This window comes from Mycosarcoma maydis, chromosome 16, assembly GCF_000328475.2.
Source record: "Mycosarcoma maydis chromosome 16, whole genome shotgun sequence".
NCBI lineage: Eukaryota > Fungi > Basidiomycota > Ustilaginomycetes > Ustilaginales > Mycosarcoma > Mycosarcoma maydis.
Genome location: NC_026493.1, coordinates 214033 through 228189, shown reverse-complemented (window position 1 = coordinate 228189; position 14157 = coordinate 214033). Strand labels below are relative to the sequence as shown.

At 53.6% G+C, this 14157-nt stretch overlaps 4 protein-coding genes across 4 annotated transcripts; 3 read left to right on the top strand and 1 right to left on the bottom strand.

The window, feature by feature from the left end:
• Nucleotides 1-206: 206 nt before the first annotated feature.
• UMAG_05692 (uncharacterized protein) lies at nucleotides 207-4790 on the top strand (the record flags this gene model as incomplete). Its single annotated transcript, XM_011393148.1, has 1 exon — nucleotides 207-4790. The coding sequence occupies one exon, from the start codon at nucleotides 207-209 to the stop codon at nucleotides 4788-4790; it is 4584 nt and encodes a 1527-aa protein (XP_011391450.1).
• Nucleotides 4791-4924: 134 nt separating this feature from the next.
• Nucleotides 4925-5801, bottom strand: UMAG_05691 (uncharacterized protein; the record flags this gene model as incomplete). The annotated part of the gene is made up of 2 exons (XM_011393147.1): nucleotides 4925-5583; nucleotides 5660-5801. 2 exons carry the CDS (start codon nucleotides 5799-5801, stop codon nucleotides 4925-4927), a joined length of 801 nt encoding a protein of 266 aa, XP_011391449.1.
• A 751-nt stretch (nucleotides 5802-6552) lies between these two features.
• UMAG_10739 (uncharacterized protein) lies at nucleotides 6553-6969 on the top strand (the record flags this gene model as incomplete). Its single annotated transcript, XM_011393241.1, has 1 exon — nucleotides 6553-6969. One exon carries the CDS (start codon nucleotides 6553-6555, stop codon nucleotides 6967-6969), a length of 417 nt encoding a protein of 138 aa, XP_011391543.1.
• Nucleotides 6970-10418: 3449 nt separating this feature from the next.
• On the top strand, nucleotides 10419-13286 carry UMAG_05690 (uncharacterized protein; the record flags this gene model as incomplete). The annotated part of the gene is made up of 1 exon (XM_011393146.1): nucleotides 10419-13286. One exon carries the CDS (start codon nucleotides 10419-10421, stop codon nucleotides 13284-13286), a length of 2868 nt encoding a protein of 955 aa, XP_011391448.1.
• Nucleotides 13287-14157: the final 871 nt, after the last annotated feature.

The window sequence follows — 14157 nt, the reverse complement described above, 5'->3', positions numbered from 1 at the left end:
AAGCACGGAACGGATCCTGTTGACGCCATCTACAGACACCATTTGCAGTTGAGCTCGCAATAAGGCTGCAATCACGATGGCTGAGTAGAGTCCAACGTATTCCTCACCCCAGACTACAAGACTCGCAGAAGCTCTCCCGTTCCACCGGTTCGATCAACCCCTGTACGCCTCCTCATCTCTAGCTCGACTTGATACGGCATTTTAGCATGAGCTGGAGCAACGTCGGCTCCAAGGCTGCTGCATGCCTAGCCAGACAAGCTGGTGTCGATGCGCCTCATCTTCAGGTGATAGTCCAAAGGCATTCGTTGCCTCGCCACCTCTTTTACCAACCGCGTCGCTTCAAGCTCTGTAGCCCTGGTCAGAAGCTTGGATTCTCCACAACTTCAGCCTCACAAGCGTCCGCGGACTCAAAGGGCAAGTATGCAGGCGCTTCGAGCGCTGATGCCTCCCAGATTGACAGTAAGATTACTTCATCTGTGAAGGTCACGGACAGTAGGAGCGGTCAACCAGCTACCAGCAATGCTGCAGAGCGATCGTCCCGCACACCACAGGTTGATGATGTGCTGAAGGCCGACGACAACAGCCAAAGCGCAAAGCAATCGTCATCTTCCTCCAATAAGGCTTCGTCGAGCTCTGAGCAGGCGTCATCGCAGCAGCAGCAGCAGACGTCTTCCACTAATTTTAGGCAACAAGATGTTCAATCAAGCGCAAGCGGCCAACAAACTTCCAACGCCGCAGCAGCCAGCACTGGCCCTGCGACCGGAGAGGATCTGTTGAAGCAGCGATTCTTCCATGCTCAGGAGCAGAATAAGAGGGTCTATTCCGGTCTCACGTCGCCTCCAAATCCCGCAGCCCTTTATCCGTCATTTACCACACCTTCGTCTGACCAGAGCCTCCTACCACCTGGAACGTCTTCCGGTTCGACGTCCACTTGGTCGTCACCATCGTCTTCGTCAGCATCTACGGACGATTCACAGCAGACAACAAGCACGTCTTCGTCTTCGTCGGATGCATCAGGGACTCCACAGCCGACCACTCCACCCTCTGGCGATGCGGGCGGCGACGTCGAATTCGACCAGAGACTCCACCGACATGTTTCACCACAGTCGCTGCAGAGTCTCCAGGTGCCCTTTGACACACATGGATTTGTCAAGCGACTGGAAGCAGGTGGCTGGATCTCGACGGCGACCAGGATGCAACGCGCTGCGGCCAATGTCAAGACTGTCAAGGGTAAGCAGAATCAAATCAAATCTAGCGCTCACGAACTCCAGCTCCAAATTGCGCGCCGACACGACCCAGCAGAGGCCATCATGGAAGGCGTTCGACACCTCATCACAACCCGTGGTCGGCAGCTGGCACATGCCTGCCTTAACAAAAGCGATGTTGAGAATCAAGCCTACCTATTCAAGGCGGCCTTGTCCGAGATCCGCACCGAGGTGCAGGTGCGAGGCAGGAACGACGCCGCTGGGTTGCGAAGCATCACTACCCTCCTTCAGCGCGAAGTGGATGCGCTCGAGCAAAAGATGAAGGAAGACGTCGAGCGCCTCAAGCACGATATCCAGGTCGACATGAATAATCGCAAAGCCGAGTCCAAAGAGGAACAGAACAACCTTGAACAAGAGATTCAGGACCTTAACAACCGTTTCACGATCAGTCTCTCGGATCTCAAGACCGAGATCGAGCAGAATGTCAAGTGGGACGCGACGAGGCGTAGTCTTTTCTTGGTGTTTGGGATTGCTGCTATCGTTGCTGCCAATCTTGCAATCGCCGACTATCTGACCAGAGATGACGAGGCAGTCAAAGCGGCTGCCATCAAAGAGCCTGTCAATGCAGGCATTCCGCCAGCATCCGCATCGCTCGGCTGGGCTACCGAAGGTCGTATCCTTTCGGTCTTGCCAATCATGCTGCTGAAACCCAGTAGTCGCCTTGTGGCAACAAGCCAACGCGTATGCCGAGATTTGCGTCGTTACCTTTTGTGTCAGTTGCCTGCTGTCGCTACTGCCGGTCTGCACACTGCCTCTCACCGAGTTGCTCAACAGCACGCAAGAGACTGCGGCGACTGGCGCGCAGCATTGGCTGGGTCAGCTGAGCCTCGTCGTTCCCTGAGCTCTACGGCAGCTCTCAACAAGAGTCCGACGAACGAGCTTCGCATTCCCGACTCTGACATTGTCATTCGTCTGCTCTCGGATGGAGTCTCGATCGAATCGCAGCACCTGGGTTTGCAGCCCTTCCGATTTGACCATGTCTGGCTGCGTGATGCCTGCCAAGCGCCACAGTCGGTTCACCCGAGCAATCGTCAGAAACTCTTCCACACCAGTGATGTACCTCTTGAAGTCGCCCTTCTCGATCCAGAACACCCACCGACACTGATCACATCAGGAGACGAACCAGCACTTCGACTCACCTTTGCGAAGGAACATGCTGTTGTCAATGCATTTACTGCTACCTTCGGCGAGGCCAAACAGGCCGACGCACCACACACTTCCGACTTTCCTATATCGTTCTTGCTCCGCCATGCTGTCGAAACATTCTATGCTGACACGCATATGGATGTCATGGCCGTACCGGAATACTGGGCTGCCAAGGACCTGACCCATTTCAAGTCGACGCCCTGGTCGCCTGACGCACCGCTGGCTTCTGATGCTGTTGAGAGCGGAGCGGGTGCTCGACCGGCACGCATCCCTTGGGATGCTATCCGGCCAAATGATGACCCTGACTCCACCGAACTAACTGAAGCGCGGTACGCCCTGACCGAGGCCATCATTCGCGATGGATTCGCGTTCGTCACCCGACTCCCCACTGACACGACCGCGACCGAAGAGGGACCCCAGTCTGCACGCCTTCGAGAGCTGGCAAACATCATGGGCGAGCTGCGCAACACCTTTTACGGTCTGCTTTGGGATGTCCGGTCTAAAGCAGGTGCACGCAACATCGCATACACCAATCTTGACCTGGGCCTCCACATGGACCTGCTCTACTTTCAAAACCCGCCCCGCTTCCAGTTCCTTCACATGCTCAGGAATAAGGTGCGTGGTGGCGCCAGTATTTTTGTTGACAGTTTCAAGGTTGCCGAGCGAATGTGGGAAGAGGACCGCGAGCTGTGGGAGGTCTTGACCAAAGTGCCCGTTGGATTTCATTATGTCAACGACGGAAGACATTACCGTTTCACGCACCCAACGTTCGAACTTGCACATGACACCGAGGGGCATGCAGGTGGTCCGCTGGCTGGAACCACCATGCCAAGGCTGAGCGCGGTCAACTACTCGCCACCGTTCCAGTCGCCGATCCCTCTGCATCCGACCAAGCATCTCAAGACCCCAGAGCAGAGGCAGACATTCTATCTTGCGCTCAAACGCTTCTCGGATCTGACGCTTGCCGAAGAATTCAGGTACGAGAAGCAAATGGAGGAGGGAGAGTGCGTCATTTTTGACAATCGACGTGTATTGCACTCCAGGAAAGGGTTCGAATGGGATGAGAGCAATCCAGGTGAGATCAAGCGTTGGCTCAAGGGCTGCTATGTGGATGGTGATGCCATTTGGAGCTTGTACAGGACGCTGCGCACCAAAGTGCGTGGGCGAACCCCGCTCACGGCGTCAAACCTTGGTCGTCGATCCTTCACCTCTTCTAGCACTCGTGCTGCTGCCGCTTCGACTTCTGCATCGACTCCTACCGCAGCTACTACTGCAGTGACCGAAGCTGACATGGATGTAGCCTCGTTCGCACCCATCTCTGACGATCCCACCGTCGTTGACCTTCGCTCTCTCGGCGGCCTGCGATCGCGCGAGCCTTCCACCTCGTTTTCTGCCTTCCGCCCCGTGCCACCGCTTTCCACGGCAACGCTTCCCAAACTCTACAAACAACTCTCCAAATCGCGCCTTACCTTTCTCGTCGTCCTCACCGGCATGGCAGGTTACGCACTGTGTCCAGCTTCGCTCACCGTCGCGGTTGCCTCTCCCGTCACCACTCTGCTCGCCCTCACCGCCGGCATGACTCTCTGCTCTGCAGCAGCAAACGCACTGAACCAGCTTGTCGAGTCGCCATACGACGCCCAGATGCAACGTACACGAGCACGACCTCTCCCATCTCGTTCCGTCACGCCTCTGCACGCGTTCACGTTCGCCTCTGTATCCGCAGCTTCCGGCGTCGGTTTGCTCTTGACAACGGTCAACCCACTTACCGCGCTGTTGGGCGCGGCGAATGTGGTCCTCTACTCGTTTACCTACACACCCATGAAGCGGAGCACGATTGCCAATACGTGGGTCGGAGCTGTGGTTGGCGCGCTACCACCGCTTATGGGCTGGGCCGCATGCACGGGCACGTTGCACACCTCGACTGATGTAGGAGGTTGGTCGCTCGCAGCGCTGCTGTTCGCATGGCAGTTCCCACACTTCAACTCTCTCGCACACACCTTGAGGGCCGAATACGCAAGAGGCGGGTACCGGATGATGGCTGTTACCGACCCGGCGCTCAACAGGAGGGTCTCGCTGAGGTACGCTGTAGCTCTGTTGCCCATTTGCACACTCATGATCCCGCTGAGTGGGATTGTGAGTCCCGTAGCCTACGCCGTGCTCAGTACGCCTTTGAATCTGTTGATGGCACATGCGGCGTGGAAATTCTACCGCGAGCGAACGGTTAAGTCGGCCAGATGGTGCTTTTGGGTCAGTCTCATTCATTTGCCCGCTGTAATGCTGCTGGCCATGGGTTGTAAGCCCGAGGTATGGGACGGTCTGTACCGCTTCTTTGGTTGGTCCACCGAAAGTTCCGGAGAAAGTCAAGAGAAGCTCGTCTGAAAGCCATTTACCGACGTGAACATCATCCACAAACAGATCGTGAAATGCACCATCATGTTTCATAATTCGCCTGAAATTGCTCGATTCTTTTCTCAGTTTGAGTCTTGCTCAGTTTGAGCCACAATTCGTGCACATCATATCTTCTTCCTGCTGTCGCGCTTCTTGCTTCTCAGAGCAGGTAATAACCCAAGTAGCTGCCTCCCCTGCGCCCTGATCAACCCTTCTGCCGCCTTGTCAATCATCCGGTTCCCCCCTCTCCAATCCCCACTTCCAGATAAACCACGGTGATGAGGCAAGGCCAGCCAGCCTTTAGCTTTAGCGACAGGAGTGTGGGAGTCGTTCATGTATTGCTCTGTTGCACACGCCCTATGTTCTCCTCTCTTCCTGACTGAGGCTTGTCGCTTCCTCTTCGCTGTACCATGCACCACACTTGAATGCTGCGAATGTTGATCGCTTTCCCAGCACGGTTGCTCGACAAACTTGTCTTTGTTGCATAGTGTCATGGCACTGGCGAACCCGCGATGATCTTGCATAGGCGGATGGGGCGTCTGCGCCGCTCCGACTTGTGTGAGGTGGATGGGTGTCAAAGTGATTCTTCCTGGCCTCAAGCCGGCCACTCTACCGATCTTATTTCCACCCCTTCGGGCATTGTCATCCATTGATCGACGACGCCTTGGTGCTTTTATTACCGGATCGTGCTCATGCAGTCCCACGTGTTGGATTTGCGCTCCTGACAGCTTGAAAGCGGTAACCTGTTGAGCGCTTGCACGACGAATTCTTCTTAAGCCCAGTACTAGTGCAAGAGTCGCGTTCTACATTTAGTGCGTCTGTTCACTAGACCAAATTGATCAAGAACATTGCTCACGTACCTTCTCGTCGCAAACATTCGTCACATGGGCATTCAAATTCATGTTCCAATTCGCCGATTTGCTGGTATTGTTGCGCCGCTATGAATAGTCGAACGCGTTCTCTCGAGTGAAGAGTTCCAAGACTCCGAAGTGCTGCTTGCATGTCGGGAACAGGTGGTAATCGAGATGCTAACGGTGATGAATGGCGGGTCAAGGGAACGCTGACACTTCAGCGATGCAGACTCACATTGGCAGTCACAAAGGCGTTCGCCATCTTCCTGACTGCGCATGATGCCGTTTCAAGGGCGACGGTATCACATGCTCATCGCTATCTATCGCCGAAAGTTGGCCAGTGGTAAATTTAACCATGGTTCTGCTTCTGCTTCCTCCGAATGTTGTCGGTAAAACTTTGGGTAGCCCAATTGAGACAAATTTTTGGGCCCAACACTCCTCGCAGACTAGGTTTAGCAATGAGCGGCGCTGGGACCCATGAATTACGTGCGTGTCAAGCTCGCGGTGATGGTGGCCCCCTGATACACGACGCTCAACGTAGGTGATAGCGTTTGTATGTCCAGTTGACCTTGACCAGAGATTTCGGTTCGGTTCGGTTCGGTTGGGGTCGGTTCGATCGCTCGGGTCGAAATCGGAACACGGAAGGGACACGTCAACGTCATCGACGAATGCTACAGAGCTCTCATGCTTAAATCGACACGGACTTAGGCAGCCTTTTGTATGCAGATGTTTGGCCAGCAAACCGTGACATCTCCCTCTAGTGAATGTCCACAATCACGTGAATTCAACCCGCCTGGCTGACGGCCCAAATCAGAATAGCAAAGTTCAGCCTCCGTGCTTCGTTAGGAATTCTGGTGGCCCTGATATTATCCAGAGCCGAGCGCATTAAGAAGATAGGTGAGATGTCAGCAAACGTTTCGAAAGCGTTGCAGCGGTGGGATCAGAACGTTGGGGATACTGCAGACCTGACGTGCGAGCGTGAAATGCGTGTTGAGGCAATGCGTCGGCAATCTCTGAATCTCGGTAATGTAAAGACCGACCGACGCCACACTAATGCGCCGATGGCGTTGAAAAGAAGGTCTCAGAGAGTTCTCATAGCTAGGCAGGTACCCGGACATTCGGAGGCAGATACTGTATGCAGTCTTGTGCCAATGAGCGAAAGCGATAAACAAAGCGAGAACCAGTCCAATGGTGCAATTTCCTTAAACGAATTTGACGGCAGCAGCGATGGACACCAAGCGAAGCAAATAGGCATTTCCGACATTTGTGATTGCTTGACAGCTGCAGTCACGAGTCGTGAGTGGCCGTTGGCAGGCTGAAAATCAATCACGAATCGTTAATCGTGAATAACTATTACAACTTAGCGAGCAACGACTAGAAAACTGAATCGCTTCACGTCCCTCGCTCTACAGCGAGATGGTTGCCAGCCATTAAGCAGTAAGTTAGGTCCCTGTTTCGCAAAGACCGTGACAAAGACCGTGACAACGTGATAAGTCGAGCGCTAGCCAGGGAAGATTCCAGATCTAGCTTGGAAAATCGAGATTCGAGCCCCTGCTGTCTCTGCTGCTGGGCGTGCAAGATCTTCTCGGGATCCGTGAGTCAGGCGACCCGATCAACAATCGGATGATCAAGTCGCTTGGACCTCGATAAAAGGCTGCGTAGGTCACCGTTAGCGCCTTGTCCAATCGTGAATCGCATGCGAGTCGTGATTTCACGTCGAAAGACCGCTCTCTCGATTACTTCTAGACCATCCTGTCGCTTGCGTTCATAATTCGTGATTGATCTGTACGCCGCCACTCTCTTATTGTGAATTCAACGCGCGCCACTCATCGGTCTTCCACGTTGGTGTCTTTGGTCGAAAGTGACGGATTACGTTTACGTTCCCACACCGGGTCCCCGCTCCTTATGCTTCACATGCCTCGCTAAACCATGAATAGCCGTTAAGCGCTTTGGGCAGCCAAAGTGGATATCAAAGTAGGCTGCGGAAGACGCTGAAGCGAGGATCTAAGCGGTTACACGGCCTGGTGCGAACAGCCAGACTAAGCAGTCAGCCACAAAGCACCACCAATTCTGTGAATATTTCAAGGCATCGGATTTGAAATATTTCATGGGCCCATCACCGCGCACGACGCGGAAGAGAGGCGCGTCCATTAGCTCTCTGCAAGTTGCGTACCGGCCTCTGAGACAGAATCTGAGACACGACTTTGAACTTATTGGTCTCGCTCTCACTCTGGCTCTCGCTTGCCGCAGCTCTAAGCACCTTTCCCACGATCCAGCATGAACCTAAGCGCCGTCTTGTTGTCTTCTTGGCTTCCCCAGATTTTCAAATTTTGCTTCAAGTGATATACTGTATTTCTTTTCACATATCTTTTGACGACCATCAGTTGCAATGCCGATCAGCAGCAAACGACAGAAGAGAGCATTCGTACTGACAATCTATGCAAAGCCATGCGGCTCTGGTCTCAGAGACATTGAATGTGAGAAACTGTTGCTTGCTCGACGTGCTCTAGCATTCTAATTTCGGGTTACACCAGATGGCGCAGTCAAAAGTGTGAGTTGCGTGGGAACATGAATAATAAAATATAAAAATAACTTAGTTGGTTGGTTTAGTTTCTCTCGTTTCTGAGATCTGCCGAGCGCGGAGTCCATCGACACGGACCTCTTTTCCCTCAGCCAAGCCTCTTCTCCAAAAATTCCGCGCGACAGCTTGCCTCCCACAGAGCCTCCTAGATGTGCTCAATCGAGGCCAAAGAGCAAAGCAACCGCAGTTACGAAATACCGTCACCCTATCAACCTGCTCCTATCTAGCCAAATTCTGTTCGGGAGAAAGCGTGTGGACGGCAACTAGAGAAACAGCCATGAGTTCCAAAGGTACACAGTCGCCATACACGAGCAAGCACTAATGACTCACGACTGCTGGTCAGATCTCACTAAGACACGGTTTTATTATTTTTATTGATTTATTTAATGATTTAATTAGATTCTATTTTTTTATTTTATTTCGTCCTTAGATTGAAAGGTCCTTCACAGACAAAGTTACCCTCAGGATGTGACAGGTTCATTGTCCGATGCAGCAGATGCTCAAACCCTGTTCGCTCTACTCCCGAGGGTGATACACATCGCCAGGTCCAAGTGAGGCAGCACAGCGACAGTGCCTATGGACGGTACGAACTAGGCATGCCCGTCGAGTGGCCGTCTGTCTTTTTTAATTAGTGCCCGCTCAGGGATCCGCTCAGTAGAAGACGGTTTAATCTCATTATTACTATGTTTGTCTCTCCACATTACGACTTTCATTTTCTACTGCATCGATTCGTAATTCGTGATTGATCTTCTTTTTTATTTTTCTTTTTTGAGCAACTCGTCCGCGCTCTTTCGCCTTGACTTGTCAGCCTGTTGCTCCATCGTATCACACCGAAAGCTGAGATACTCACAAATATACAATATCCTATCCACCCACCCGTCGACTCACTTGCCAATCATTAGCTCAATTTGGCGCCGATCATCTTGACTGATGTCCTGTATGCTTGTACGTGTTTCAGCTCCAGATCCAGACTGGGGATCACATTTGTTCCTTGGCTGCTCTGACAATCGTCAATACTATAAGCGCCCTTTCTCATGCTCCCTCAGTCGGCTGTCTCGATTTTGCCGGAGTCCCAATGAGCTAGCTCTGTTTGTCACAATGTGGTTGGTTGTCCCGACCCAATATGAACCCTGCCGGCTTGTGCCCTGTCTTGCTGACCGCCGCATCTGAAACCCTGGCTTCGTTCATCATCTGCATCCATGCTGCTAACGGAGACGAGGGTTACCGTGTCTCTGGAATTCAATCTGCCTGCCACTAGCCAGCATCCTTCCTCCTTACCTGCTTGTCTCACTTTCAGCCGTGTTCTCCTTCCCATCGTGGTGCGCCTTGGTCTTTCCGACAAGGCTCGCCTCTGCCAGTTCCGAGGTCCTTTAGACATCGTTTCCTGTTCAGTCGTCCGCATCTAGCAAACAGAATCTCAGTCAACGCCTCCCAAGCGCAACATCGACCCCTTCCCCTGTGACCCTTTCGCATTGCTTCCTCTTGAGCTTTCTGTCCTCCTTCAAGTTTTACCTAACCTCCCCCAACGAATGGCTTGCTGCGCTACGATCCTGCCTCGAATGGTACATTCAGAACTTGTTCGCACTCAGCGATTCAGTGCCTGAAGTACACTCGTTACGCTGGCTTTCAGCATTCCGCCACAGCTTCAACTTTACCAATACATCGCATATCGATCCTCTATTACTCTTTCCGTCTTGCGATACCTGCACCCAGCTGACCAAGCTACCTGCGCTGAACTTCCACGCGCCGGACGTTCGCACCCTGTACACCGCTTGATCCGGGTCTATCTCGTTGTTTCTTCATCACGCAGCAGCTTCCACTGATATTATTCGAGTCTAGCTCATCATTCTTCATCAAGTCTTCGTCCATCTCAGCTGTCTGAGGAGCTTCAAGTGGCAAACATCCTGCCCCCCGACAATCCTTGCTTCCTCTCCAAATTTCTTCGGTGCCTCGGACACGCACTTGTATCGGCTCATTTCTGCAAAGGGTACCTACACAGACAGTTGACCAAGTCTCGGGCCGTCAACAGCGAGTTGCAGCAGAACACCTTCGACACTCGCGCTAAACAAGCCGACCAGGTCATGCTTGCTCGTTGAGCTTCGAGCCTCAGCGGTGAGCCTCACCTCCGGAAACCACCGACCACATCACATATCCGCTTCCTCTGGCATTACCAGAAGTTGGTACGCGATGCCGCGGCTGCCAGCATCTGCCCCCGACGCCATGGCTGGTGAGCCGTCGCGAGTGGCATATCGAATCGTTCAGCTCCTACGTAGCTCTACACAACCCAGCGACTTTCCGGCCTCGATTGTATCAGGACTTTCATCAACAGACCCAAGCGTACAGCAAGCAGCCATCGCCGAGTTGCGAGCTTACATCAAGCGTCTCTTCTTTCTCCATTTCGAGCCATTTTTCTTCATCAGTAACATTGCCGTAGCAGGTATCATCTGCCTGATCATCGTCATTGGTTTCCCCGTCGTTCTACATCGTTTATGTCATGGACGACTTTATCCCTTCCGAGTCGAGAGACGTGCGCAGGGCTCGTATTTAGTACCTAATGCGATCAACTGTTTTTTGTTGCTCGAAGGCGTCTACGGTGTCTTGACAGTGGCCTTCAACTTTGTCGTATGGCAGCTCTTCAACAATGAAATGGAAGCATGGGTTCCTATCTGGCAGGCCGTTCGCTCCTTGATATGGATCCCGCTGTACATGGGTGCTTTCCTGACGGGCTGGGGAAGTTTCTATACTGCGCCCGGTGCGCTGGACAAGCCTACCGCAGCTCGGAACAAGTCGAGCGCCAGAGGTCATCTCGCTTGGCCGGTGATTGTCAACCTCGCCTGCTGGGGCGTACCTGTCGCTCTCGTCGTATCGCTGCTACCGCCGGTCTGCCTCTCTTCCGTCACGTTGACGAACGCGTACAACGACTATAAGGACTGGGATCGTCGCTTCAACGCGTTGCTCGAATCGACCCCAGCCAATACACCTGTGAACCAGGTCTTGGTCGATGACTTCCGTTCGCAAGCGTACACAATCTTCACCAATTGGACCAGGTCGTATTACTACATTGACATCGGTTATGTAATTTGGGGCTTCTGGGCACTTGTCTTTGTAGCCTTTTACGTCCCTGCCGGTGGCGTGCTCGTGTATCTGCTGTATCGTCAGGTCAGGAGGCAAAAAAGCATCCTGCTTAGCTACCAACGTAAGCTCGACGTACAGCTAGCACAAGAAGAGGCACAGACACAAGTCAGCGTGTTGACCCGCGAGGAAGCTGCTGAGAAGGACAGCCGCCACCCAAGCGAGCAAGCGGCGCAGAGCAAACAGCCAGGTGTGTGGTCAGCGGCGAACCTCACCTCCCGAATCGGCGCACCTCTGGAAAACATCTACGAAGACCGCGGCGCTTCCGATGAAAGCCGAGGCACAGGCCGCAGCGCTGTCACAGCCTCTTTGAAGAGCGGCCACGATGCAGTTGGTCTCGATTTGGCGTTGCGCCAAGAGCCGCGTATATCGAACCAGAACCACGGCGCACGCCCGCCTGGCCTTGCCTCTCACCGTGGATACGTGACAAGCTTGACTGAGCAGGTCGAGAATCCGAGCACCACGGTTGAGCAACAGAGCAGCTCGCCACCCAGCTCACCCAAATCGCCAAGGCCGCCTTCGGCAATCCGAAAGTTGATGCGATTAGACACACACACCAGCAGCAATCGCGGCGGACAGAACTCGACCAAATCGCCTAAACGCAAGCGCATCTCGGTCTCAGGCGGTCCAATGTCGCGATACAGGTATTTGCGTCGCTGTCTCGTCAATTTGCTGATTCTCTACTTTGGTATCATTTCGGCTGCTTGCTTCTTCGGCGCCATCACCATCTACCTTGCAGCTGTCGAGTACGAACATGCCTTGCAGGGACCCGACGCGGTAGTCAAACCGATTGGCATAGCAGGTGCTATAGCCACATGGGTTTCTGCGGTGTTTGGTGCTCTTACCATCGGCTCGATCATCTTTCGCAATTTCGACAATCCGCAGCCGGAAGCGAGTCAGAACAGCGGCGAAGCGGGTGGTGCAGGTGGTATTCGACGTCGATTTCAGCGAAACGGATCTAGGACGCACGATTCGGGGTCTGGAGGCGGTGAGCAGGCCGATGCTGGCGCACTACACGAGAAGACACGAACATTGCCAGCCGTGCCCGAGAGCGTTGACCTCGAGGCATCTATGATGTCAGGGCTGCAATCGCGACCACAGATGGCGATGAACACGGCCATGAAGTTTTCCATGTCCGAGCAAACGAGTCGACCTGGCGGATTCGTGATCCGCCCCGACGACCAGCTAGCATCCACGCTGTCGGCAGCCGACTCGCCTGAGATGGAAGATGGTCCACGAATTGGCCACAACGAGGCCCTCGGTCGAGTCGGCAAAACTAGAGTACAAGCTTTGCGGCCTCCGCGAGCAGCACGGGCTTGGATGAGCCGTGAAAGAGAGGCCACCATGTCGATTCCGCAGGATGTAACCGAGTCGTTTGGGCTCGCTTCTTTGCCCATGATTGGCATAGGCTCGGATTTTGGTCGCTCTCGACAAGAATCGACCGACCATTTCGAGGAGAGGCAGTTCAGCTCGAACGATACGACGCTTGCCGCGTATCCGGCCTTTGATCCGCGCGTCATCAACCATGCGTTCAAAGTGTCGCAAACAACACGCGGAGACTCGGTACCCTCGCCAAAGGTCAAGCAGCAGACCGAAGCGTCACCATCACCACCAGTGCTCAAGCGTCAATCCCGGTATTTTGACAGCGCTGGCGTTGAGACGCCCGCTTCCAAGATTGCAAGGGAATGGGCGCAGTCGCAATACCTCGCTACACCTCTGCCAGAGACGCCGGCGATAGGTGATGCTGAGAATCACGATGTCAATTCGGGTGCTTCAACAAGGGACGGTAGCAACACATGGGTGAATGAACTCGAGTGCTCATCTCCAGTCACTGTCGACTCGGTGCTGGTGAGACCACCACGCGACGCCAGGAGGCTTACGGGCTCGCCGACTCTGGACAACCAACGGTCTCTGAGTCCTTGAGGAAGGAAATCGCGTTCAAGGTTAGCAATTCGCACGTATACCACACACACACACACACACACACACACACACACACACACACACACACACACACACACACATGCATTCCTTCAGCAATTATATCACATTCTTTCTCACTATTGCCCCTCGAGTCCTGTGCTTGTGTCAGGTGCTGATGACAGGATGCATTATGGTTATGTGAATGGAAAGGGTGTGAGTGTTGGTAGATTGACAGAGATAAAAAGCGAGGTCGGCCAAGGACTTGTCAAGCCGGCGACCGGCAAAGGGTCACGAAGGCTTGGGAACCTAGCCGTCGCTCTCGAGAATAAGCAGTCAAAGCTCGCTCACTCGTGACTGGCACACCAGATGCAAGGTCGACTGCTTATCAGATCCGCGGACTTTCCCACCCTTCCTCTCCTGAACCAGTCGAGGAGCATGCCACCAACAAACGCATCGAGGTGGGTGCTTGCAGTGCGACTAACTACTGAGCATATCGTGTAGATGCTCAAGTAGGATACGATTACGCCGACATGTGCTGTGCTATGCACGAATCACGAACCGTGACTTGCCGAATTACACACGAATTTCTCCGCCTCGGCACAGAGTCACGAGTGTCTCCTTCACGATTCTGCCGGCGGGCTCAACTCTTCTCAGCTGCATCACAACTCGCAACGAAACGCTCAAGGCTAGTCGCGGTGGTTAACTGAACTGAGCTTTGCTGTACTTTGCTGTTCGTCTCTATCTGATAAGAAAAAAGCCCCTGCTCAGCACGACTCGTGACTGTGCGCTTAGTGCCTCTGACTCTTAAATATTTAGCCCATCCCCACTTGCCCACTTGAGCCGGATTTATTCTGCAGGCCTGAAATGCTCC